Source organism: Microtus oregoni, unplaced genomic scaffold, assembly GCF_018167655.1.
Source record: "Microtus oregoni isolate MIOR12 unplaced genomic scaffold, Mior012 000019F_ref0000042, whole genome shotgun sequence".
NCBI lineage: Eukaryota > Metazoa > Chordata > Mammalia > Rodentia > Cricetidae > Microtus > Microtus oregoni.
The window spans coordinates 20,477,569-20,504,557 of NW_024543078.1; the positions used below are offsets into that span (position 1 = coordinate 20,477,569).

Sequence of the window (26,989 nt, forward strand, 5' to 3'; positions counted from 1 at the left end):
TTGAGACCCCCTTTCCTCTCCAGAGTATAGGGTCAGAATCACTGTTTGACACAGCCTGCTATCTTCAAATTCAAGTCTTTCATTCTCATGGTCTCTGAGACTAAGTAAGAGGGAAGGTGATAAATATTTATTTCTTGTTTTTTATGTTTTGAGGCAAGGTGTTACCCTGCAGCCCAGGCTGGCTTAGAACTTCCAGTCTAGTCTGTTCTACCCTCAAAAGCTGATTTTCTCCAACAAGCCCACCCATCGAAAGGCTTCAGGTCTCCAGGGAAACCCTTCAGACAGATTTCATAGGTAGTACAACTGCACACATTTTATGTGTGTGTCTCAAGGTGGGTATTTTAATACCTATAAGGCCTCTCCTTCCTCTGTTCTTAGGAGACAGACTACCCTGTAATACTTGGCTAACCACAATCATTGGATTCTCCCTGGAGCCTGAGCTCTGTCAGGTTTTCTTAGCTTTTTTGATAGAAAGTTTTATAAATACAGGCCTTCTGATAGTTGGAGAAAACGCTAACGCTGTCCCTTTTCTCTTGGAGGAGCATTAGTAAATATTTAATGGCTCTTTCTGAGCACAGTATGAATACTTAAAATATTAATTGCAGCAGCCATTTGCCATTTGTTGGTATGCTTCTCTTGAGAATGACTTACTTTTGAGCATTCTGTGTGATAATATAAAGCCAGACTCATTTCTGCTTAGGTATGTTTTCCATGTGTGTATGTCACTGGTGCTGGGATCACACCTAGTGTCTTCTTGCACGTGCTGGTAAGCACTCTGCCACTGACACCCACATCCCTTAGTGAAGACGGTTGCAGTATTGATAGCATTGGACTCGAAAAAGTTTAGCCATCTACATGGGTATTTTTATATGTCACTTATGTTCTGTTTACTTTATTGGAGCAGGGCATACAGGTTACTTTTCCATGTTAAAAAGCTTCACTTTCCTGAAGCATTAAAATGGATTGAGGGTGGGGGTGTTCTCAGAGTCCAGCTAGGAGAAAGTGAAATTCAAACAGCAGTGCGAGAGAGACACTGTGAGGAGGGACCCTCTTGTCACGATCACTAGTGGTTTAAGTGTGTTCCTTGTTAGCCAGTTCACTGCCATCACTGCACTGTTGAAATCACCCGTGGAATTTTTAAAATTCTACACACTAGACCCACTACTAAATTAGATTCTCCAGGGCTAGGATATAAGAATCAGAATTTTAAAAAGGCTTTCCAGGAGGTTTTAGTTGTTAGCCAAGAGAAGCATTCCTGTGAAGTTCAGATACCCTTCAGAGAAGGTGCGTTGTTCTGCTTCTGGCTTTAGTTAGAGCTCATCAATTATAATTAATCAAGTGGGTATTATTGGAGGCAACCTAGGATCATTCTTTTCAGTAATCAACATTCATTGGGCCTTAGAACCTGTACCAGATTCTCATTAGTTGCTAGTGATACAGAGATAAAGTTGATCAGTTAGTGTGGTCGAGTAGGGGAGAGAGAAGTAACTATACTATGTTACGTGCAAAGTGTGTAAATAGAGACATGGCTCAGGTATTTACTGAGATCTTAGTAGGGCCTTTAACTCTGCCTGAGGTTTGGGGTGTGTGTGTTGACACTGTGTGTGTGGATGGTGGTGCTAAGATGAAATAAGAAATAGTCAGACTTTCACAAAGAAGGCTACCGAATAAGAGTTTATCAGGTAGGAAAAGGGGAGGTAGAGGCAGGGCTTCCCTGTTAAGAACTAAGGGATGTGCATTCAGGGCTTGATTGGAGAGAAGATGTTTATGGATTACTTAGAGTTGTCCTAGAAAGTAAGCCAGTGCCATGGAGTACTGCTGTTAACCATTGTTGATACCTTGCGATTGTTGTCTTGCACGACTGGAGGTCACATGGTCAGGTCTCTGTAGGCCAACTTAAAGACTACAGCTGCTGGAGGGAGGCTGGGGAGAGAGAGGACAGAGAGAGGAGAGTTTTGTTTTGTTTTTAATTTTAGGTTATTTTTGTTCTCTGTTGGCACAGAGCCTCAGATTAATGCTGTTTTATAGAAATTGTCATCGCTGTCACCTGGTCACTGCTCCCAACATCTCACTCTGCGAAGATTCATCACAGTTGAATTACATCATTTTGCTCATTATTGCCATCGGGAACTTTGAATACGTTCTTATTCAAAAGTTTTCATTTTGGCACCTTCAGGTTATTTTTGTGTGTCTTTGTGTGTGTGTGTGTGTGTGTTATGTTAACTTCCGCCCCGTAAAAAGAACACCCATTAGCATTTACCTTACTTCTTTGGCTTCTGTACATCTTCCCTCTTTACATTGTGAATGCTTCATATTTGTGCGTAATCATTTTTATTACACATATGTATGTGTGTGTGTTGTGTATGTGTGCACTTGTACCACGTGTGGAAGTCAGGATAATTTGTGGGAGTCAGTTCTCTGCTTCTACTGTGTGGATTTGGGGTATTGAACTCGGGTGGTCAGGCCTGGCAGCAGCTGCTCTTTGCTGCTGTGCCATCTGCTGGACCCAAACGGTGCTTACGTGATGCTTTACCTGGATGTAAACTCTAGGACAGCGGCTGTTTTCCTCTCGCACTTCAAGTCTTGACTCCACTGTCTGCGGGACTGTGGTTACTAATGAGAAGTTTAGTTACTCCACCGTTTATTACTCATTCGTCAGTGACTTTGTTGTTTGGTTTTTCTGTATCCCTGCCTCTCTGTAATGTATGCAGTTGCAGGTTATTTTTACTTCTCTTGTTTATTGTGTATCTAACTTTCCTTTTCAGTACTGAGGTTTAAACCCAGGTCTTCGCACATGCTAGGCAGTGCTCTGGGCTCTTTTCACTTTTGCTTCTTAGCTGGAGGATCTCTGGTCAGGGCTACACTTGAGCTTCTAATCCTCCCGTTGCAGTCTTCAGGGAGCACCTAGGATTGTAGGCTGTGTCACTAAGCCTGGCATGGGAAATGTTTTAATTAATTTTTTTAATAAGTGAAAATGTAAGTAAAATAATGGATAGTAATAATCTTATTATTTTCCAGAAACATGCAAGGGAATTTAGTTGTACTAGCTAAAGATATATTTCCTTTGGCAGAAGATAGATCTATGAGCTCGGAAGGTCTCAGTTACAGTCTCGACTCTGTCAGTTTTCAAGGCTGCGTACGACCTTATACAGGTCAGGTTTGTACTATACGTGTTTTTAGCACAGCATTGTTTCTGTGAGGGTAATTAGATGATTCTGAAAATGTCTGAAAGCTGGAAGCATTGTGTGTGCGGTACAGACAAGTTATGGAAGTGCCCTTTTAATGCTTGTTTTCTCTAAATTAATTCCAAGTGTTGTATTCTACTTGGTTTGTCGCAATGAATTAACTTGGTATACTCTTTAAGAAAAGTCTATAGAGGAAATATTAGTTACTTCAGTTAGCTCATATCTGAATATATCATCTACTGTATTTGAATATAGACCTCTGAAGTTTAGCTGCTTTGTGTAATCTTTTATCCTCTTGCGTGTGTGTGCATGTGTGCAAGTCTGTGCACACGCAGTCAGCCACCTGTGTGTTTATGTTAGCAGCTGGAGGTCAGTTTCTGACGTCTCTGTCACTCCCCATCTTAGTTCTCAGTGAACCTACAGCCAGCATTTTGACCTGGCCCTGGGATCCTCCTGCCTCTAGGGCACACGGCCACATCGGGCAATAGCTGGGTGAAATCAGGTCTGTGTGCCTGAGTGGAAAGCATTCATCTATGGAGCCACTCCCAGCCCACTATGTCCCTTTAGAGGTGCTAAGACTAAACTTGATTTATTTTTTAAATTTAACAGGCAGCCAGATAAATTGGTGGTAGTCTGGACGAGAAGAAGTCGGAGGAAGTCTTCCAAGGTGAGTGCACTCTGAACAGTTGCCACGTGCAAATCTGTGCCAGGCTTAGTTTGTTCGGATGTTGAGGGGAGGACTCAGCATTGCGGAGTGTCGTTGTCTGAGTCCATTGCTGGGTCTCAGGAGAGCAAGGGTTGACGTTTTTCTCTTCATACGGATAGAGACTAGACAGAATTCTAAAATGTCCAGTTCTGTAACTACTTTTAAACTTCCTGTTCCGTAGAGAAATACATTTTTTTGTGAGCATACGACTGTAAACATAGTTACTGGAAGTTGGTTTTTCCGTATAGATAGATCTGTATTAAGAAAAGTTTGTTAGTTGTTGGTAATTGAAATTTAAAAAATTATTAAAGGCATCTTCCAAGGTGGGTTTTGTTCCTTTTTGCTACATGGTCTCACTTTGTGTCTTCGCTGGCTTAGAACTTGTGATCTTCCCTTTTGTGCCTCCTGAGTGCTGGGATTACAGGTGTGTGCCACCACATCTGCCTCTAGTTTTATTTTTACTAAGCTAAAACTTAGGCATCTATAATTAACCAAATATTAGTTATTCAGTTCAGTGAGTGTCTTGGTCGCTGTTGTGTTGCTGTGAAGAGATACCACAACCATGGCAACTATTATAAAAGAAAGCATTTAATTGGGGCTTGCTCACAGTTTCAGAGGTTTAGTCCATTATCATGGTGGGGAGCATGGTGCCATAGGTAGATATGGTGCTGGAGAAGCAGCTAAGAGTTCTCTATCGGCTTCATAGGCAGCAGCAAGAGAGACACTGGGCCAGGCTTTGGGATTTTGAAACCTCAAAGCCCAACCCCAGTGACACACTTCTTCCAACAAGGCCATACCTCCTAATCCTTTTCAAGTTTTGCTATTCCCTGATGATTAAGCATTCAAATATATGAGTCATTCTTATTCAAATCACCACAGTGATATATAATTTGTAAGCATACATGTTTATAATTTCTAATATACATATTATAAATACAATTTATATATACATACTTGTATAAATAATACTCCTATCAAAATGTAGATTGCTATCAACATAATTTTTTTTTGTTTTTTTTCCAGGCAGTTCCCAACCCTCAGAGACTAGCATTATTTTGATTTTCTGACAGTAAAGACTAATTTTACCTATTTTTGAATTTCATATAAAAATGCTAAGATAGTATTTTTATAGCACTGTATATTTGTAATTGCACTATATACAGTTTTTATATAATATACTATTTTATGTGTGGTTTCCTTTGCTCAGCATCATGTTTTTGAGACGTGTTCATGTTCTTGCTTTATTTGATTTTTTGTAGTTTACGGTTTTATTGCTAGATAGTATACCACTATGTGAATATACTGCAAGTTGATTAATTACTCAGCCCCCGATTATGTGTTTTTTCACCCTTGTCAGCGTTAACAGCTAGAATCATTATTGCTCAAGTATTTTCTGTTTCTCTTGGCTGTGGGGATGCAGCTCTGGGTGATAGGACAGGTACCTTTTAACTTAAGAACTTGCCAAAAGTAAGAGTGATATTATGAAATATAATAAATTAGGTATAACTTAGTTCAGAAAATACTCATTTTGATCCGAATATACTTTGTTATTTAATGGCTTATTTGAAATTAAGTAGTTTTTATGAAGGAAAGATTCTTTCTCATGATATCAGTTATTGTTTGAATCTAGGTAATGAAATACAGATTAATTTTCTCAGAAACCAGTATATTTTATAAGAAATTACTTTTTATTCTATTTATTTCTTAGTTTTAATGTTCTTCAAGACCTCCTTTATAGACAGTCAGCTCTGTATTTAGGAGTTTCATATATGTGGATTCAACCTACTATGGACTGAAAATATTTGGGGAAAATTGTGAGTGAGCCGGGTGTGGTGGGGCCATCTGTAATCTCAGTACCTGGGAGGTGGAGACTGGAGAATCAGATGTTCAAGGTCTGTCTGGGCTTTGTGAAACCTGTCTCCAAAAATTGTCAGTCTTGAACATATGCAAAACTTCCCCTCATTATTTCCTAAACAATATGGGATAGCAAGTAGTTATTACACTGCCCCACATTGCAGTGGGCATTTGTAAATGTCTTGATTTAAAATACATGGGAACAAGTGCACAGGTCATATGCACACACTGCATCATCTATGTAAAGAATTGAGCATCAGTGGAATCCTGGCTTTCAGATGTTACTGTACTTTAGAATTCCTGTCTTTTTCTTGGAATATTAGAGGTATATAACAGTTTATGAGAACTGACAGAGTTAAGCTTATAACACACACACACACACACACACACATATATATATGTATATATATTATATGTATATATGTCCTGTACATTTATGGAAATGTTTTATAAATTATACATAATAGCTAAATAAGGAAGTTTAAAACTGACACTCAGATATTATACTGACAGTTAAATTAGACAGTAAATAATTGGGCACATTTGCCTTTTTAATTTAAAGTTTAATTCCCAGTTAATTGCTCATTTTCTGTTGGTACATGTATATTTTATAGCTAACTATTTAAAGAGCTCATTGCAGATTCATTTTGATTAAAATAATTAGTATGGGCAATTAACACAATATGAAGCTTTCCTCCTTTCTCAAGTAATGACATTTATATCACAGACTTTGTCAAGCTGTAATTGATTTGTAAAGGCATACATAAATAAGTTTTCAGTATATGTGACCATAGCATCCAGGCAGTTGTGATAAACCAAAACATGGCATTTTATGTTTTGCTGTTGAAACTCCCGCTTTCTAACTAGGATTTGAACTTTGCACAGAGGTGTAAGAATACCAAAGGGAAACCTGTCACCATCACCTTCCGTAGCCTTGCTTCATGATGGAGTTTTTCATATGTGTCCCCTTCCTGTCAGGAGGATACACTGGGGAGCTGTACCTGAGGGAGGTTTTAAATGGCTTAATAGGTGACATATGAAACAGGTAGATGCACTTTTTAAATTTGTAAAATATAAGTTAATGAAGTATAAAATTGGACATGCTTTCAGGCCAGCCTAATCAAGATACTTCCTTAATTGAGACTACTCCCATTCTAAGCTGTGGCAAGTTCATATTCAGTACTACCATCAGAGTATCCTCAATTAAGTAGTGTTACATTTTTCCCAGGCCTGCCTTTGGCAGATATCAAATGGTATTAATATATATGATCCAAAAAGTAAGAAAGAAAAACTGTATACAGAGATCTGAATAATGTGTCCTAGTTGCTTAGCTGTATTAGGATGCTGGCAAATGATGATAATTGTAGTTATCATTTGTAGGGTAAAGCTTGCTAACTGTGCTAAGGCAGTGACTACTTCTACACGTGTCTCTATGCAATCACTTTCTAGGGAAATTCTTTTATATAATCTGCTAATCCTGCATGAAAACTGACCAGGGTTCTTAGATATTTACCAATGATGTGTTGTTTCTCTTTGTCTCTCTTTCTGTTTCCCTCCCTCCCTCATTCCCTCCCTCATTCCCTCCCTCCCTCCCTCCCTCCCTCTCTGGTTTTTGAAGACAGGGTTTCTCTGTGTAACAGCCCTAGCTGACCTCAGACTGGCCTTGAACTCACAGAGATCCACCTGCTTGTGCCTTCCAAGAGCTGGGATAAAAGGCGTGCACCACCACTGCCCAGCCTATCTGTATCTCATAACTTACAGTTTTGATGGCTCTGCATAATTTTATCTATCTGTCTGTCTAATCACCAAAATTATCATTAGGTACCTGTATTAGACTTTTCATTCTTTGCCTTGTGAGCCTCCCCCAGCTCTGGGTTACAGCTGCACACAAGCACACCTGCCAGTTTTAAATGGGTTCTGGAGTATAAATGCAGGTCCTGTGCCGTGAGACTCCGCCCCCTCGCACGTCTGTCTTTGTGTCTGTACTCATGTACTGTTATTATGAGAAAGTGGCCTTTGCTGCTGGAAAACAAAGAGCAACAAAACACCCAGCTGTCTCCTTGTGTCTGAGGCCAGTCCTCTTAGCTTGTCTCCCTTGGTTTCTGCATCATCCCAGTTTCCCTCTTAACTGGTTATTTCCCGTTAGCATAAGTGCATTTTTTTTGTCTTTACAGATTGTCTTCAGATGTTATTTTCTCAGCTGTGGGTAACTTGTTTCTTTCCCTCAAAGTAATTGTGTTCTCATGTGAAGTACCTTCAGTTTCTCTCTTCCCTTTCTCTCTGAGCTCATTCCAATCTGACTTTCCCCCTGGACTGCAGCTTTGAAGCTGCTTGTTTTGATGTTAGCAGCTCTCCTTTGTTGAATCCCGTGGTTTTTTCCTGGCTTTACGCTGTCACCTGCCACCAGCTGTGGGCCCTTCTCTTTACAGGGTGGCTCGGGCACCTCATGCTCCTGGGTTTTCTTTACTCTCCTGACACACCTTTGCCTCTTTTGTTTCATTTCCTTGTCTTGTTCATGTTGCACCCAAGGTCTCAGTGCAGGCTACCCTCCCAAGCCCCCAGCTTTGCATGCCAGATGCATGCCAGGAAAGCGGTCCATCACTGAACTACATCCCAACCCAGATTTCTTACTCTTTATCTGTTCTCACTCTCCTAGGATCATATCCATTCTAAAGATTTAAGTAATATCTGTATGCTAATAATTCCCAAATTGTAACAATACTTGATTGAGCTCCTGTTTGAAGACCTGAACTAGTGTATCTAATAGGTGACTGAGATTTGATGTGTATAAAACTGAGCTGAGCTTGGCCTTGCCTCATATACATTAGCAGCAGTTTCTTTCTTCTAGTTCCTCAAGAACAAAACAGCTTTACCTCACTCAGCTCTAGTTACTTTAGTTCTCTCCTACATAAACAGCAGATCTTGGTCATGATCTGTAAAATGAAACAGTGTACCAGAATGTGGCTACTCCGCCACCTTTTTACCACCCCTGCTCAAGTCCCCCCTCAGCTCTCCTGTTATTGCAGTGGCCTCCTACTGTTCTTAGCTGTTTCCTCTATTACGAAGCTTGCTGTGGACTCATTGGCTAAAAGAGTCAACTTAAACATAGCTTAGATCAGCATTCCTCTCATGCTCAACTTCCAGTGAGAATCTGAGAGGCCTGCTAGGGCCTTCCCAGGCTGGGCCTCGATTGTTGCTGGCAGCACCAGCAGCTCTCCCTGGCCACTCTGCTCCGGACACTTTACCTTGTTATAAACTTGATGTGCTTCCGTGCCAGCATTGTCCCACCCTCAGAAGGCTTTTTCCTGTACTTGTAGATCTCATTTCTTCATCCTTCCCTCATGTCACTGCTTCCACGAAGCCACCTCTGACTGCCCTGGGAAAAGCTATGTTCTTCTGACCCCTGTATCCTTGTTCTCTGCTTTATTTCTGACATTTGTGCTCCACATAACATACTGCTTAGGTAATCTGAATAATTTGTGCGTCTGTTACTACCATAATCCCCCCTCCACCAAAGCAGGAAAATCTTTCCCAGCTCTGTGGCCCAGTGACCCAGAGTGGGGAATGAGTAGTTTCCATCTTTAGGAAGGTTCCTTCCACACGTGCAATGAGTTTGGCACACTCGGATCTTAGTTTGTGGACTGACACATAGCTTTTGTTATCTTCTTCCGACACATCCAGAGTTTTGTAGCATGTAAAGATGAAAACTCACTAGCCCTGCCTGGCACGACATCTCTCTTCAGCTCAACTTTGGTTAATAATGCACAAGGGAGATCTGGTGATGAACTTTAAAGTCGGGGTGGTGAAGTTTCCAAGGGAATTTGGGTAATCAAGGTTTATAAGTAAGACACCTCCCATATCACAAGAATTAGAAACAATGACTGGAAAAGCTAGAGTTTGCTTTCACGTGTCCTAAATAAGAAGCATTGCAGTTTAGGGGAAATGAACTTAAATACCCTCCCCTCCTCCTTTTTCTGGAGCTCTCGGCCTCCTGAGTTGCTGGGACCACTCATGCATGGCTGCTCCCTGCTAGATTTTCCTGAAATTTCTTTTTTTCTTCAACTTTTATGCATATGGTTGTTCTGTCTGCGTGTATATCATGCACTGCTTAAGTCCTGGTGCCCATGAAGATCAGAAGAGGATGTTGGATTCCCTGGAACTGGAGTTACAGATGGTTGTGAGCCACCATGTGGGTTTTGGGACTTGAACCCAGGTCCTCTGGAAGAACAGCCTGCGCTCTTAATCACTCAACCGTTTCTTCAGACTTGAGATTTTCCTTTTAAGGAATAAAATTGCTTCAAACTTCTCAATCACAAAAATAATCTTAAACATTGCTCCTTGTTAAAGTTTTCCATAATCAGAGATAGCAGCCTTTAAGAAAATGAGCTGTCCTATTTTTCTGTCATTTCTTGTAGCGTACCTGCATGTTTGTGTGTTGGGGTATACGAGGGTCTGCTTATAGATCTCTAGCTTTTGTTTGTTTGAGCTATTCTGACCCAAGCTAATGCATAAAATGTTTTGTTTTGTTTTGATGTTTGCTTTTATTTTGACTAGTGATTTTTGTCTGAGGGAGACTATTGTCGTTAGTGGATAGCTAAATAATATTAATATACTTTTGTAGATTGTTAACCTCGCATTTTCTACACTTCATAATTGAAGCTTTCATTTTTATTCTGGTAGGCTCACAGCTGGCAACCGGGAATAAAAAATCCATACCGTGGTGTGGTTGTTTGGCCTGTTCCTGAAAACATTGAGATCACTGTGACTCTTTTTAAGGTAAGTTCTTTGTGTGTATGTAGATTGTTGATAGTTGCATCTTTATGTGCTTCTGTATACGATTATCACACGATTATTGAATGCATCTGCTTACCTGATGGTGTCATTTCCAACGAGGAAGTTTGTACACTGTAAAGGCACCGCAGACTTTTAGATCCATAAGGCCCCTGGGCCTGCTTTTCCTTGTAGTCTACTCACAGGACTCTTTCAAGTGCTTTTCCTGTGCAAAGCTGAAGTTCGTGAAGTCTATTCTGCTCCTCATTTTGTTGGCTTTGTTTGATAACAATTTACTTTAAAATCAGTATTCAGTAAATATTGGTATTAATGCATCATGGTATTGTGGTGGTTGTTGTTGTTTTTTAACTCTTTGAGTGCCTGCCACCAGCTCCCAAATAAATACATGGAGACTTATTCTTATTTATGAATGCCCAACCTTAGCTTGGCTTGTAACTACCTTTTTATAAATTATCCTGTCTGTCTTTTGCCTCTGGACTTTTTACCTTTATTTTATTTATCTCTCTTCCCTTCTTACTCCATGGCTGGCTGTGTGGGTTTCTGGCACCTGGCGTCTCTCTCTCCTTCTCCTTTTCTCCCTTCTGTTTATTTTCTCTGCCTGGCAGTTCCACCTGTCCTTCTTCTGCCTAGCTCTTTATTAGACCAACCAGGTATTTGGGGTAGGCAGAGCAACACAGCTTTACAGAGTTAAGCAAATGCAACATAAAATAATGCAACAAATCTTTGCATCATTAAATAAATATTCCACAGCATAAATCAATGTAACATATCTTAAACTAATATTCTACAACATGATGTATTTAAAAGTCAATTGCTTCTTGACTTTTTGGTCAAAATCAATTGTAACAGTAAATATACATATCCATACACATATACTAAACAAATATGTAATATATGTATGTATATAATTATGCAAATATGTATATATGTATGTATGTAGGTCCATATATACTGAGACAGGGTCTTACTAGGTAGCTCTGTCTGGCCTGGAACCTATTCTTGCTGGCCTCAAATCCACAGAAATCTGCTGAACTTAGCCTCTCCTGAGAGTAAAGACATGTGCCACCAAACCCACTAGTTAAAATATTTTAAACATTGATATTTATGAAAATTATAACTTGAAAGCAATATACTCTTTTAAAGTACAGATAAAAATACAGACATATACTGTTTGCCTGTCTTTTATGTGTTTTTTCTTGATATTTGCCTTATTTCTTTAAATATCATAAAATATTCAATGATAATTAAGGACCAATTTACTAACCAACTTTTCTGCTCTCAAGAAATAGTGGGAGCAAAGTATGGCCTATTATTAGCCTTTTGGGAAGTGGTAGAATCAGAAAACAAGTGCTTGCCAAAGCTGATGGCACAGGGGGCTTGACAGAGAAGATCACAGCGTCAAGGCTTAAGCCACAGAGTGAGTTCAAGGCCAGGGTAAATTAAGACCCTGTCTGAAAATAGAGAGCAGAGAGGCTTGGCATGGTGCAGCATGCCTATACTGCCTGTGCTGTCTCTTCAAAGACATGTTCTGCTATGTATTGAGTCTACCCTTGGGCTAAGTGGGACCAGTCCCCAAAATTTGTGGGGACACAGGGAGGTGGGGGAGTAAAAGAGGGTGTGTGACGATGGGTATGTGACGATGGAATGGGTGGCTAGGAAACTGAAAAGGGATGTGGTGATGCATCTCGGTAATAGAGTGCTTGTTTAGGATGTTTGACTCCCTAGGTTCAATATTTAGGAACACACACATGCACACACACACACACACACTCACAGCATTACTTCTCTGAATGAATCATTTTAAAATTGTTTTTACAGAGTATTAGAAGGAGGAGATATCCATTAGATGCTCTCGGACAACTAAGTAGAGCTCAGAATGTGAAGCCAGTGTAAGAGAGTGCTTTTGATGTTGTGACCAAGTGACCAAGGATATGAATTCTTGTTTTAGACCGCTCTTATAGCTGTGACAGACACCTAAGAGAAACAGCTTGAAGGAGAAAAGACTGTGTGTGTGTGTGTGTGTGTGTGTGTGTGTGTGTGTAGCCCTAGCTTGTGTGGAAGTCAAAGAAATCTAGGTAGATTAACTCTGCCTCCCACTCGCTGATACACACACACACACACACACATACATACATACACGCACACACACACACACACATATACATACATACACGCACACACACACACTTCATTGTGCTTGCCATATATATCACACACATATATTGTTGTTGGTGGTAACACCATCATCACCATCATCTCTTTGCTTAGGAAAAAAATAAGAGAGGAAGTGGTAGCTGCTTTTCTGTTCATCTTTTCCCCTAGGCCAGTCTGTTGCCTTTCTAGTGGCTGTCCTCAGAGGCTGCTACGAAACCCTTCTTTTCCATAACTCTCCTGCTGGAATGATACCCTAAGCATGGTAGTTAAGAACAATACTTCTTGAGTCTCTGCCCACATCAGTTTGTTCTCGACGTAGCTCCAAGGTTCTATCAATATTTCCATTTTACTGATAAGGGAGCTAAGACCAGTAGGGAGGTTAACGTTCCCAAATACCTTGAGTTAACCCAATTCTTTCCTCTAGTCCAGAACAGTTCTCACCTGTGGGTCATGACCCCCTTGGGGGGGGGTCACATATCAGATATTATGCATATCAGATAGTTAAGTTATGATTCATATCTGTAGCATAATTACAGTTATGAAGTAGCAACAAAATAATTTTATGGTTGGGAGTCACCACCCCATGAAGAACTGTATTAAAGGGTCACAGCATTAGGAAGTTGAGAACCATTGGTCTATACTGAATTGCCTACTCTGTAGTAATAGGTTATGAGTATTTACTACAGGTACAAGCTCTCTGATACGCTTGAGAAAGACTATTAAGCATTCTCATCAAGTAAATTTCTTATTTGGTCTGCTCGTATTGGTTAGCACAAATGAGCAGACAAAGTTATGCAGTGTTTCACATTTATTTTTAATGGTAGAGAACAGGGGATTGGAATGGAGTTGAAGCATAGTTTATAGCCATTTTCAGAAAGAGTCTGAGTTGAAAGTAGCAGTTAAAATTGCTGGGAAGATCAGGAGTTAAGAGTGGTTTTCCATGCTGTGTGGGATTTGCTTCTCCGTCAGCATTCATGCCTTTAAGCATTAAGAAGTAGGGAACATGCCTCCTTCCTAGTCTGCAGCATTTTCTACTCGGTTATATTGTTGGGGCAACCTTGTAACCTTTTCCAGTATTTAAATGAGTATTTTCAGTAGGTCATTTATCTTCCACATCACCCAGAATTCTGATAGAAAAAAATAAAAAAAAAATGCAACAACTTCATTCTTTCATGGTAAGTTTCGGATCTTGTTTTTGAACAGCTCTTAAATATTCAAGCAAAAAATTTTCTCATACTTTCCCCTCCTTTCAAGTTTCACAGTTGACGTAATTTTGAAATTGTAAATGTTCTAAGATATTCACACAAGTAATTCACAGAGAAATTTTGTAAAAATTTATTTTTGTGGGTATGGGTGTCTACATTGCACGTCTTGTGTACCCCATGTGTGTGCTGCCTGTGGATGGCATGACTCCCTGGCTGGAGTTCCATGGTCTGAGGTACCAGGTGAGCGCCAAGGATGTTACCTAGGTCCTCTGGAAGAGCAACACCCAGTGCTCCTTCCTAATTGTGGAGAAACCTCTCCAGAACCCCTAAATTAAAAAAAAAAAAACCCTTATAGATGTGGTGTTTGCCTGCATGTATGTCTGCACCGTGTGTGTGGCTGGTGCTGAGGACAGAAGAGGGTGTTGGATCCTCTGGACCTTAAGCTACAAATGATTCTGAGCTGCCTCATGGCTGTTGGGATTCGAACCTGGGTCCCTTGGAAGAGCAACTAGTGCTTTCAACTGCCGAGGCATCTCCCTGACAAGTACTTGAGAAATATATTTTAAGAAAGTTATCAGCGTGTTTCACCTCTGTAATTGAACCAGAAGTTGATTTCTTTAGAATGCCTGGTTTTGAAATTTCAACTAAATTGAAAATAGATATGGCTAGTAAAAAAATTTAAAATGTATTAGAGTTTCAGAAGGGAAGAGGTAAGAAAGTTGACAACAGTTAGCGGTAAATAAAGAAGGCTTGATTAATTACAGATGTTTTGTCTGGTCCATAATAAAATAATTCTGTAGACACACTTTAAAGTGCCTGAGAAATGAATATTGTTGTTGCTTTCACATCACTTACTGAAGTTTTCTATCAAATTATTTCTTTGCCCTAATGAAATAATTCTTTAAAAATTGTTTTAGGTATACGACTTCATCTGTGTCTCAAAATGTTTTATTTGCTTTAAACAGTGAAGTATGTCACTATATGAAGGCACTGTTAACTATGTTTATTGATGTATCATTTATTCATGAATTAATTTATCCAATCTTCTCAAAGGCTGCTGTGTGCCGTGCATGTGTCTTGAGGCTGGAGGCTCAGTGGTTAAGTCAGGTGGTCTGGAACTCCACCAAATGTAGCGCTCACATTTGTACCGAGTACCTATCTCATGAGTTCCACATTAACTGAGCACAGTGAGTGTCAATGCTGCGTCGCTGATACCAGATGTGCTGTATTTCTAAAAACAAAAAAGATGAAAACCGACAGGCAGGACGTTGGCAGGACGGCTCTCCTCGGCGTTGTCATGTTGTTACTTAGTCTCCGAGTAGTACTGTTTGTGTCCCAATTCAATATAAAAAGCCCTTCCAGTCTTTACAGTCACTGGGGCTGGGCCTACAGACATGTGCCCCTAGGCCTGGTTGAAGTCTGGGATTATCACTGTAGTGATATTTCATTTATATTTTTAATAAATAAAGCTTACCTGGAGATCAGAATGCAAAACAGCCACACTAGTTAGCCATACAGGCCCAGCAGTGGTGACAAACACCTTTAATCCCAGCAGCCACACTAGTTAGCCATAGAGGCTGGGTGATGGTGGTACGCACCTTTACTTCCAGCACTAGAGAGGAATATAAGGCGGGATGAGACAGGAACCTGCTCTCTTTCAGTCTGAAGATTTCATAGAGGGAAGAGCTTTCTAGTGGCTTGGTTGCTTTGCTTTTCTGATCTTCAGGTTGAACCCCAATATCTGTCTCTGGGTCTTTATTATTTGTGCTACAGATCACATGTGTTGTAAGGGACTAAAGGAAATTTGAGTCATGCTAACATGGTTAGAGTTTGGTCTGAAGATTAGTCTGTGGGTGAAAGGTAAATGAACTGAAATACTGTTGTGGCCCCTTTACCTTGAGAATGCCAGGATGGAAACTCAACTGTGACCATAGCAACAGAAGATTATAATTATGAACAAGATTCTTCCCAGTGTGGAGCAGGTGGAGCCTGAGACCCTGTACAGAGATACCAGCGTCGGTCTCCATATGGCTGTGTCTTAAGACAAGTCCGCTCCACTGAAATACCATTGGACTGTGTATATCTCTACATGGAACGTGAATATCTACCCCTCACACCAGACTTGAACTTGAATATATTGAATATAAACATATTATGAACTTTTTAAAGTTATTGAATTATTTTTTCTTATAAAATTTTGATCACTTTGAAATGGATTTGAAGGAATGCCAGTTCCTGTATGAAGAATTTACAGCTTAAAAGTGACAGTATTGCTATTTTTCTTACCCCGTGTCTTAGTTACCTTTCCTTTTGCTGTGAGAAAATACTCTAACAGAAGCAACTTGAAGGAGACATTGTATGTTGTGGCCGGGAGGGCCTGGGGCAGGAGCCTTGCTCACGTGCATCCCTGGCGGCCAGGAAGCAGAGGATTCACGTTCCGCCTTGTTCTCTGTGCACTCTGTTGCCTTTACCTCTCCTATGTGTGAAAACTGCACACAGTTCTGCTGCGTCTGGCTATTTTCTCTATCGTGACGCTTTCCTTGTTTGTTTCTGCAAGATGGAATGTGTTGTTTTCTCATTTCCAGTGAGGACTTTGATTTCATTTATAATACACTTATTCCTAGGAGAGTATGGACTATGTCTTTAAATACAGAGCAAGTATGCATGAGTCCATAGGTGACTTCTGCAATTGCTAGGGTAGTTTTTAGTATTTGTCAGCTAAATGCTTGCAGAAGTGTGCCTCACGTACAAAACAGCGCTGCCTGTGGTGGCAGGATCCCTCACCCCTAGATTCCTCAGGTCATAACAGGAGAAGTGGGAAGAGGATTGTCAACAGCTCTTGTTGACTGGCTGTTCTGTCTGATTATGAAATCCCTTGGAATACTTAGAAATTCCAGGGGTTCACATAATCTCTGTGTCAGAACACAGAGTCTCAAGTGGCGCTTTTAGTTTCAAATACTAAAAGTTGTAGAAGAACTTTGTGTGAGCATTTAGTCACTGAAATACTTGTTGACTCACAGAGTTGTCTGTCTGTGATCATGTGTCTTTGTCTTGTCATAGATGCAGCACTGGGATAGATGTATCCACAAAAGGAAAAGAATTTCTTAATATAAAATATGATTATTTTAGAGAAATTACTCAGTTTTCTTTAAAGATGTTATTTTGCTCCTTCCTTTTCAAATGTTAGTAAAGCAACAAACAAGTTTACTTGTGTTTTCTTGATTGTATCAACTGGCCTAGTGAGAGTGTTTTTCACTTCTCGAAATTTTGCTTTTGTTGTAGGATCCTCATGCAGAAGAATTTGAAGACAAAGAGTGGACATTTGTCATTGAGAATGTAAGTTAGTGACAGAATCCATGCTTTTTTACCCCACTGCATGAGCATTTTGTGATGGGAGAAATGTCGCTTTCTGAAAACTTAATAGGGAATTTGTAGATTTTAAAAGTTTTTATCAATAGCAATTGCTTATAAAATATTGATGATAAACTGTAAAAAGTCTTTAATGACAAACTGTGTATACACCATGTATTCTGTGTGGGCCTGAGGGCAAAGTCATTCACTTGCTTTCTTTATCTCTTCATCAGCTAGCATGGTATTTCTTATATAGTAAATGCCTTCATAGTATGGAATCCCAAGAGGCTAGCAGGTATACAGTGGTGTTAAATAAATGCCTTCTACCCAAGAACTAGAGAGAATAGGCAATGACAATAATAATGATTAAAAGTCTAGACTTCTAAGGGTTGGAGAGATGGCTCATTGATGAAAAGTACTTGATGTTCTCTCAGAAGACTGGAGTGGGGTTCACACATCAGGTGCTGTAACAAATGCCTATAACTCTAGCTCCAGGGACCAGATGTCCTCTAAATGAACATGCATGTGCACATGCGCACACACGGACACACAGATGACTTGATTTGAAGTCCTAATTGTCCCAGTTATAAGTCCTCTGATCAAGGGCAAGTTTCCAAATGAACTCCTCAGCTTGAGAGATTGTGAGTTGTTGGGAGGCTTGAGGACGGCTCTGTGAATATCCGTCTTAACTATTGGTGGTGTCTTGTCCTCGGCAGTGTCCTCAAAACCCTAAGGCTTACGTGGAACCTGCTTAAGGCAGTCTTTGTGTCACGTTCTTTTCTTCTGTGCTTGACTTTTACTTTGTATCCAGTGTTAAAGGAAACTTAAGCTTTTCCCAGCAGTGCCTTGGACCATTTCTAGTTAAAGTGTTGGGAAGTGTGGGAGCAAACTCAGGTACCAGGTACAAACACAGTGGGGAGCTCACAGCTGATAGGAAGCTCTGCCAGCACGTTAACTTCTCATGTGCGTCAGCGGCTGGGGTGTTTTTGCAGGGACGGATTTGAACATAAATTATACTTGGAGGAAAAACAAAACGAACTTGGACTTTGAAGTTAGACTCGAAAGCTCTCGTGCGCGTATCAGATGGAGGTCTTCCCAGTGGATGACCTTCCGTTGCTCATGGCTCATCTACACGCGTGAACCTAAACTGTTTAACGGTAGAGGCGTGTTAAAACCAGCTTTATGTTTGTGTAGGAAGGTGTTCTTACTATTCAGCCTTAGGATTAAGAAACAGTAGTTCCACATTCCTGAAAATTAGGTTATATACTAATGTGCAAAAAGGCTCGAGATTTTTTTTTTAAAGGAAAACTATATGACATTACTAGATTTGACTGCAAAAGGTATTTTAAAGATCGACAGCGGTACATACAAAATCTTAAAATGGTAAACTTTAAATCGGATGCAAAATAAAGGTATGTATTAGACTATCTTTCTGTATTGGGATATCTATTTTTGTAACCTTTTAATATATAATATGTTTACGTCCAGAAACACATTTTTCCCCACTTACCTATTATTAAAATAGCTGAAAATTCTAGAAATCATTCAGGAGAGGGAATGAACATGGAAGAAAAGAACAAAAAATTAGGGTGGCTGGCTTTCCTTCTCTCCAAATATGTTAAATTTACAAAATTCAATTAAATCATATAGGTTTTGTTCAATTATTCTTATCATTTATCTTATAAGATAAAGATTTTCAACTGAAATACCTATGGGAATTAATTTTTATTGTGTCAATACATCATCGTGTATATACCCTGGCAATGTGGTTCAAAGAGCTCCTCTAACACTGAGCCATTTCGCTGGCCTACATGGCAATGTTTTTATAGCCTACAACAGGGCAGCAGTCTAGTGGAAGCCAAGCCTGTTGGTACATGCCTGTCATCCCAGCACTCGGGAGGGGAGGTAGAGGGACCGAGTTTGAAGTCAGTCTTGGCTTCATCATAAGTAAAGGGCCAACCTGAGCTACCTACTAAGATTATGGTGCAGAAAAGCAAGGTCTAAAGATGGCTCAGTGCTAGAGCTCTTGCTCAGCATGTGGAAACCTTGGGTTCTGATATCTAATACCAAGGGTTGGAGGAAAAATAAAATCTAGGTATTGGATAACTTGAAAGAGAAAGAGAAGCTAACAAATACAGGAGCTGGGTAATCCCCCAGCTTTCATTAAAGGTGATGACATCAGCAGTAATACTTACTGGGAATGCCATGGTAGAAAATAACAATTTTATTAGGTAAATTTGTTGTGATTGTATTTTGTTGACTTTACCTGTCCTTATAGCAGTATTTTGCTTTGTGAGGGACTGGAAAGATGTCCCACTGGTTGAGAGCCCTTACTGTGCAAGAGTGAGAACCTGAGTTCAGATCCCATCACCGTGAACAAGAAGGGTGAGGACCTGAGTTCAGATCCCATCACCACGAATAAGAAGGGTGAGGACCTGAGTTCAGATCCCATCACCACGAACAAGAAGGGTGAGGACCTGAGTTCAGGTCCCATCACCACGAACAAGAAGGGTGAGGACCTGAGTTCAGGTCCCATCACCACGAACAAGAAGGGTGAGGACCCGAGTTCAGGTCCCATCACCACGAACAAGGAGGGTGAGGCTGTGTGTGCCTGCGGCTGCAGCTCTAGGGGTCAGAGGCAGGAGGAGCCCTGCCGCCTGCTGGCTGCTAGCCACGCGGAAGGAATAGATGAAAAGCACAACCTCCAGATTCAGGGAGAGACCCTGCCGCTCCATCAGGTTGACACCTCCTCTGCCCTCCATGCGCGTGTTCACAGGTTGTGCTTGCCTGTGTTTATTCACCGCACATGCTCCACAATAAACACGCACTCAGAACTAGAAGAGAGTCTCTAAGACACAAGTGCACATGCACACACCCAAAAAGAATTAGAAAAAGTTTCTTAAACACATGTGCATGCAGACACACATGCACACACACACTAAAAGCAATTATGAGTTTTGATCTACTGTTAATCACTATGATGTGTCTATTTTTAAAAGATTAAAGAGAAAAAGGTCAATTGAGTGTACATTATCAGGTACACAGTTACTAGACTTTAGAAGTCTTGTGCTTAAGAAAGAAATGGAGATACATTGTGACTGAAGCATTTTTAATCCATTACTACACGAGATATACTGTTGTTTTGTTCCCGTGTGTGGGTACATGTGTGTATTCAGGTTCATGTACACGTGCATGCATTGTGTGGAGGCCAGAGGTCGATGTTGTGTGTCTTCAACCACTCTCTACCTTATATTTTTGAGGCAGGGTCTCTCACTTGAACTTCGAGTTTGCAGATTGAGCTGGTCTCACTAGCCAGTTTGCTCAGAACCTCTGTCTCTGCTTCTCAGTGCTGGGATTATATGGAGCATTTGCTTGGGTGCTGTGGGTCAGAACTACAGGCCAGGCCGTACTTGAGCAGCAGACACCTTATCTGCTGAACCATCTTTCCAGCCCAAGAATGTTCTACTTTAACTATTCTAAATGAGGACAGCCATCATAAATTATGAACCACCCAATGCCAAGGAATGTTGTGTAAAACTAAACCTGGAACAAAACAGGGCAAGTGCTGTATGCTCTCACCGGCAAGTGGTTAGAATTAGGCAGATCTTTCTGATTCAGTTTTCAAGACGATTTTAAATAAGAGTCAAAAACAGATTTTGAGAATTGTTTTCTTTTTCTCCTTTACCTGTGCAAATGTTTTAACTCCATCCAAGTGTGTTAACTCTTGTCACAGGCTCTGGAAAGTCCAGGTCCACTTTATGAACCACTCGCAGGGACCGTTGTTGGTTAAGTAACTCTAACACAGGAGCCCTTTATTCTATGTACCTCTGTAACCACTATGCCATCATCTTACTATGGCAGAGCAGCTTCCCAGTGCAGCATTAGTGAAGGAGTCAGCAAATCAGTGGTTACAGTTAAGCCAGTGAACCGTTAAAGTGCTACTGAAGTTCTTGTTAAGAGAAGAGTTACATTAGTAGCATCCTTTAACCGTACTGAAGGAAATGGCAGTTAGATCATATATGAACATCATACCAGCATAGGTGAACTCTTGGGCAGTGGCTACTTCATTTATGTGGATCATCTTATTTTCCATCATCCCTTTGTTTTTGATTGGTTTTCAAAACGGGGTTTCTCTGAGTAGCCCTGGCTGCTCTGGAACTCACTCTATAGACCAGGCTGGCCTTGAACTCAGAGATCCACCTGCCTCTGCCTCCCCAGTGTGGGAGCAAAGGCGTGCGCCACCACCACCTGGATAAAACCACTGTTTTTGAAGTGTGCCTATGCCAGTATGATTGGTAGGTTAGTTTCTGATACACTCATTTCCAATTCTGTTTTCATAAATGAGGTTTTGAACTTCTCTAAGGCCTTAGATGCTGCTGGTCTGTTAGGTAACTATATAACTAGGTACTTTGTAGACAGTGAAATAGTCTGAAAGATGATTTTATGCTTTAGAAAGAATTTTACAAAGAGTTAAAGCTGGGCAGTGGTGGTTAATCCCAGTACTCAGGAGGTAGAAGAGGATGGAGGCCAGTCTGGTCTACAGAGCCAGTTCTGGGACAGCCAGGGCTACACAGAGAAACCCTGTCTTGGAAAAAAAAAAAGTGAGTTAACACTCACAGTCCAATCTAGAGTCAGATCCTACATACACCTGTAAGAGATTGAAAAAACTTTAAATTGAGAAGTATTTTGGATTTATAATACGTGTCTGGTGTCTTTGTTTAATTTAAAATAAATTAAAATTCACTAATGTTACATTGTGGGTGTTAGTTATATTTAGAAAAAAACCTAGCAAAACTAAACTCCATATAAACCATGAATGAAATCCATCAGTAGGTATTGAACAGTCTTTTGTTATCAGTATTTTCCCTTTAATTGTCAGCTCTCTCTTCAGTCAGATCATTTTTAGAGGGACTCCACCGTATACACGCGTTAACTGTACACACGCGTTAACCAAGCCGAGCTCAGATGCTTTGTCTGCATAACCACCTAGGAGATTAAATACTTTCTTTTAAACCAAAGTTAGTAAGTTTACTTAATATTGTCCAATTATAATATATATATATATAAACATTGAAATTAACACATGGGCAAGGGTTCATCCACTTGTCAAGCAGGAAGTATTCATGGAGCATGCCTCTGGAACTAAAGTGGCCTATCAATCAGGTAGAAGATGTCTTCCTCAACCATTCCTTTGTCTAAAGTGATCACTTAGTGTGATCAAAAGAAACAGATATTAAACAAATGTATAGTATGCTAATGAGTCTTATTAACTAATTAAAATGTATTTTAGTAAAAAGCTGATTAAATAAGTTTTGTAAGATGGTAGGAAAATGTGTCAATGCTGCATAAATCTTTTCCTGAGTTCTAGCTCCCCTTAGTGGTCAGTGTTAGAATTGACTCGACTGGAGAAAACGCTACTCCTGTAGATAAGTTATAGAGGCGTGTTACAGTCTAATGCATGAGCTTACAATTTAAATCGCGACAACATTTCATGTAAAAGATGTACTGGAGGAAAGTGCTAAATTCTCTTGTAAAATATGGGTTTTGTTTGCAAGTCAGTTAATGCATTTTCCTGATTCTGAAAGGTGGTATCAGAAAAAGAAACTAAATTTTTTTTTTTTTTCGAATTGGAAGACATTTTGAGGCTTTATGAGGCCGCAGAGTAAGAACAGTGAGAGTGGTTTCTCTTTTGTTGTTGTTGCTTTTAGTTTTTGAAATAGTTTGTTAATCTATATCTCAGTCTGGTGTTGGACTCATGGCAATCCTCCTGTCTCATCTTCCTGTATGCTGAAATTACAGACATAAGCCACCATTCCTAGCTATTAGAGTAAACCTTTACTAGATATAAATACCCATTAAAACAAAGAAGTCTCAAATATATCACCCTTTCAAGTCTGTTGGGAACTTGCAGTGTACCAAGTGCTGTGTGGAATGATTTGTGCACACTTCTCATTTCCTCGTTGCAGTAAACTATGAGTCAGACTTGTAACTACTTACGAAATACTGATGCACAGAGCTTGAAGAACCTACTAAACGTTATATAATTAAAGGATTTAACTCTGTATCATTTTTCTCCGTGGCCTGAATGCCTAATTCAGTAGCTGCCTCCCTAAGTGACAAGAAGTGAAAAAGTTTGGGGGTGGGAGCGGGTGGGTAGTTCATTTGGTAATGTGCTTGCTGTATAAATGTGAATGTCTAGGACCTGAACTTGGATCCCCAGCACCAACGTAAAAAGTTATGTGGGCAGCATGTGCCTGGTGCTAGGTAGGTAGAGACAAGCAGATCTCTAGAGCTCTCTGGGCAGTCTGCCTGGCCAAATAGGTGAGTGCTGGATTTCAATGAGAGGCCCTGTCTCAGTACAAAAGTAGAGAATGACTGAAGAAGTCACTTGTTGACCCAGTCCTCACATATGTGCATGTGTGTGCACACCACACACACCTCTGTGTATACACACTAAGATAAGTAGAGATTCTAGAATCACAGAGGAATTTTTAATTGACCATGCTTAGCACTAAATCTCTGAGGAAATCTATATATTAGATTAGTAAAGGTAGTCTTTTAATATTTATGTTAGATCCAAAAATTATTCGACTAATTACTTGGCTTCTATTTGACAATGTGAAAGAGAGTTTTAGGCTTTATTACTTATCAAAATTCACTTTCCTGAAGGTAAGCTTTTTATATATAAATTGGGGTTAGTTTTTATTTCTGGTCTGAGTTTTCTTGCGAGTGGAAAGCTACTTCTATACAAAGCAAACTTTACAGGCAGGACTACCACGTATAAGCTGTGCAGCACTAGAAAATGATTTAATTTTGTTGTTGTTATTTTGAAACAGGGTCCCTCTTCATAGCCCTGGCTGTCCTTCTACTCACTCTGTAGATCAGGCTGGCCTTCACCTCACAGAGATCCACTTGCCTCGACCTCCTAAGAGTTGGGATTAAAGGTGTGCATTGCCACACCCAGTTTGTAATTTATTTTTTATAAAATGTCTGCATATTCAAATATAAAGCGATGGGATTGATGTGTACTTTGTAGGTTATTGGGGATTAGAGAAAATGTATGCAAAGCATCTAACCTGCTATGAAGGTACAGTTCTTTTATACCTTTCTTTTCTAGAGAGTTTGAAAAAGGAACTAGGTTTCTAAGTTAATAATTTCAAATTTTAATTTTTCTTTTATTTATGTGTTCCATAACTTTCAGCCCTCACCTTTAACCTAGAAAATTGATGAAGACTCTTGTAAACATCTCAGAATATTCTTGTCTTATCACGACTTTTACCTTTGTTTACAACCTCTTCTTACAAACTAAGAAGTGGCTTCTAAAGTGAGTGTGCTAAAACCTCTATACCAGTGTTGTGACCATCCACAATGTAAGACACGGATACACTTCAAAATATGAGTTTGAATTGCCTTCATTTTGGATTATTTGCCATTCATCTCTGTCTGTTCTTATTGAAATAAAGAATGCCTAGTACAATCTGGTGTTTCCATTGTTAATTTACAATTAATACTTTGTCATGGGAGTTTTTAAAAAATGTGAAAACATTGCGGTTGTATTTGGATACTGGTTTATGTTACTGATTACTCGATTAAATTCAGAGCTAATGTATTTGTACATATGGGTTTTAGTTTTAAATAGCGGATGTTTTTACTTCTTTCCAGTCACTGGGTTTTGAGAGAACTGAAAAGTATATCGATGAGCCAGTGTAGGTTGAATTCATTCATTCAACGTACATTTTCTGTGCACGAGATGCGTTGTGGGTAATACACAAATACAGTAGTCAGCCAAGACGTGCGCATGTCTACAGGTTTGTGTGTTCCTGTGAAATTGGGACAGTCCCGTGTCTACAGCATCTCAGTGCTGTCGCTGGAGTGACTCTTCTCTTTCATAGTGAAATGAAACCAAGAGAGACTTGTGTTTGATGGCCGTAGGGTAGCCTGCTCTCAAGCTTACTAATGAGGCTCTGGATAGGGAACTGTGGAGGGAACGGGGGAGGAAGATCTATGAGGTGTTAAGGAACAGCAAAAAAGGTAGAAGCCAGGGAAGACTTCCTGGAATAAGTGGCTACAGAGTTCAGCTTTTTAGAAAAAAATGAAGTTAGGTAAAAGACATTCTAAGCAGAGGGAAGAGCTAGCAAAGCCAGTTGGTCAGAGGAGAAGGTAACTGGTAAGAAACAAAAGCAGTGGAGAGAAGCCCCGAGCCTCCCCTATTTGTGATCAACAGACATCTACTTTTTTTTTTTTAAACTGTCAACTCAATGAATTTGGTAGTGAGATGGTAATTAACCAAGTTGCATGTTCAACTCGGAGATCAGTGGGGGTTGGAAAGTGACGTTGTGACCAATGAAATGGGCAGTGTGGCTCCTTAGTGCCTTTTTAAATTTTAGTTTCCTTGATGTTACCTCCTGAAGTTCTTAAAAATGGGTTGAGTGGAATGTTTAAGTAGCAATCATGACTTTACTGAAACCTAGGTTCTGAGTACACAGCGTGCACACATGCCCTGCATGCCATCCTACCCTGCTGTGCCGTCCAGTGCTGCCCAAACACCTTGGCCCAGCTTCAAAACTACTGTAAATTGGGCTGGAGAGATGGCTCAGTGGTTAAGAGCATTGCCTGCTCTTCCAAAGGTCCTGAGTTCAATTCCCAGCAACCACATGGTGGCTCACAACAATCTGTAATGAGATCTGGCGCCCTTTTCTGGCCTGCAGGCACACATGGAGGCAGAATATTAGCTACTGTAAATTATGAGCTGCAGTCTTCTGTGTTACAAAGTTCACTGCTTCTGATGAAACATAATAGCCCAATTACAGAAAACATTTTTAATATTTTCCTAACGTCATTTCTTACTTGGAAATGTCAGATTAGTATGTCTTTGGATTGTTTAGTGCTGGGATATTTTATTTTAAACAATGCTGTGTGAGTTTTTGCCTGAATTTTATTTTATTTTATCTTTTTAAAAAGTTCAATGAATTTTGACTTGGAAGTCTGCTCCCATGAATTTCCAACAATTTCTGAAATGACTCTATACATATTTTTATCTTTCTGCACTGCATATTTGTGTGAAGTCGTGTTCTCTATATTAGCAATTATAAATCAAAATATCTTATCAGCTTTGAAAAATGTTGAAGATGCTTTGCATCCTGCAGTATAAAACATTCGGCCAATTTAATTTTATTTTAAAGTCAAACAGGCATATCAATCGCTTTAGTAATTAAATTTGCTTTCTTATGTACATGGCAAAATTAAATGTATATCAAAGTGATTTAAAAAAAATAATTTTTCTCCTGAAATGTTTGATTGGTGTACCTAGTTTTATCTATATTTCTGGGGTAATGTAAAATTTTGGTGGGGAGGGAAAAATGGAAAAACAAAGCTTAAGAAACCCCTTCCTAGCTCAGCTGTCATCAGGCTTATCCAACAGCCGCTCACTTTCATTGCTCTATCAAATTATGAAAGTAGATCTCAGACACTAGCATCTCCATCTTCTTTGTGAATAGAGAGGCTGCTCCAACACTTTCAGCTTAAAGCACCGGCATATGTCAGCAGGTGGTCTGCATAGAAGTAAATTGGTGTTGCTGTTGTGAGCAGAGCCCACTTCTAGTGGATCTCTGAAGTTAAAAATTGGCCATTTTGAGTCCTGAGACTTGATCTAGCACTACTGACTGAGCTGAGGAGTTAGGGTTGTGCTGTTTCTTCTCATTTCTCCTTGGGAAAAAAAAAAAATGGTTCTATTAGAAGTAGCA

At 39.9% G+C, this 26,989-nt stretch overlaps 1 protein-coding gene across 9 annotated transcripts in view; it reads left to right on the top strand.

Moving 5' to 3' along the window:
* Positions 1-26,989, top strand: part of Ehbp1 (EH domain binding protein 1) — a 264,215-nt gene that overhangs the window by 34,964 nt on the left and 202,262 nt on the right. For all 9 annotated transcript variants that reach the window (XM_041668953.1, XM_041668960.1, XM_041668952.1 and 6 more), the window contains exons 3-5: positions 3,795-3,852; positions 10,426-10,521; positions 17,178-17,231. In XM_041668953.1, the coding sequence (XP_041524887.1) occupies positions 3,795-3,852; positions 10,426-10,521; positions 17,178-17,231 (208 nt within the window). The remainder of the gene's footprint in view (positions 1-3,794; positions 3,853-10,425; positions 10,522-17,177; positions 17,232-26,989) is intronic.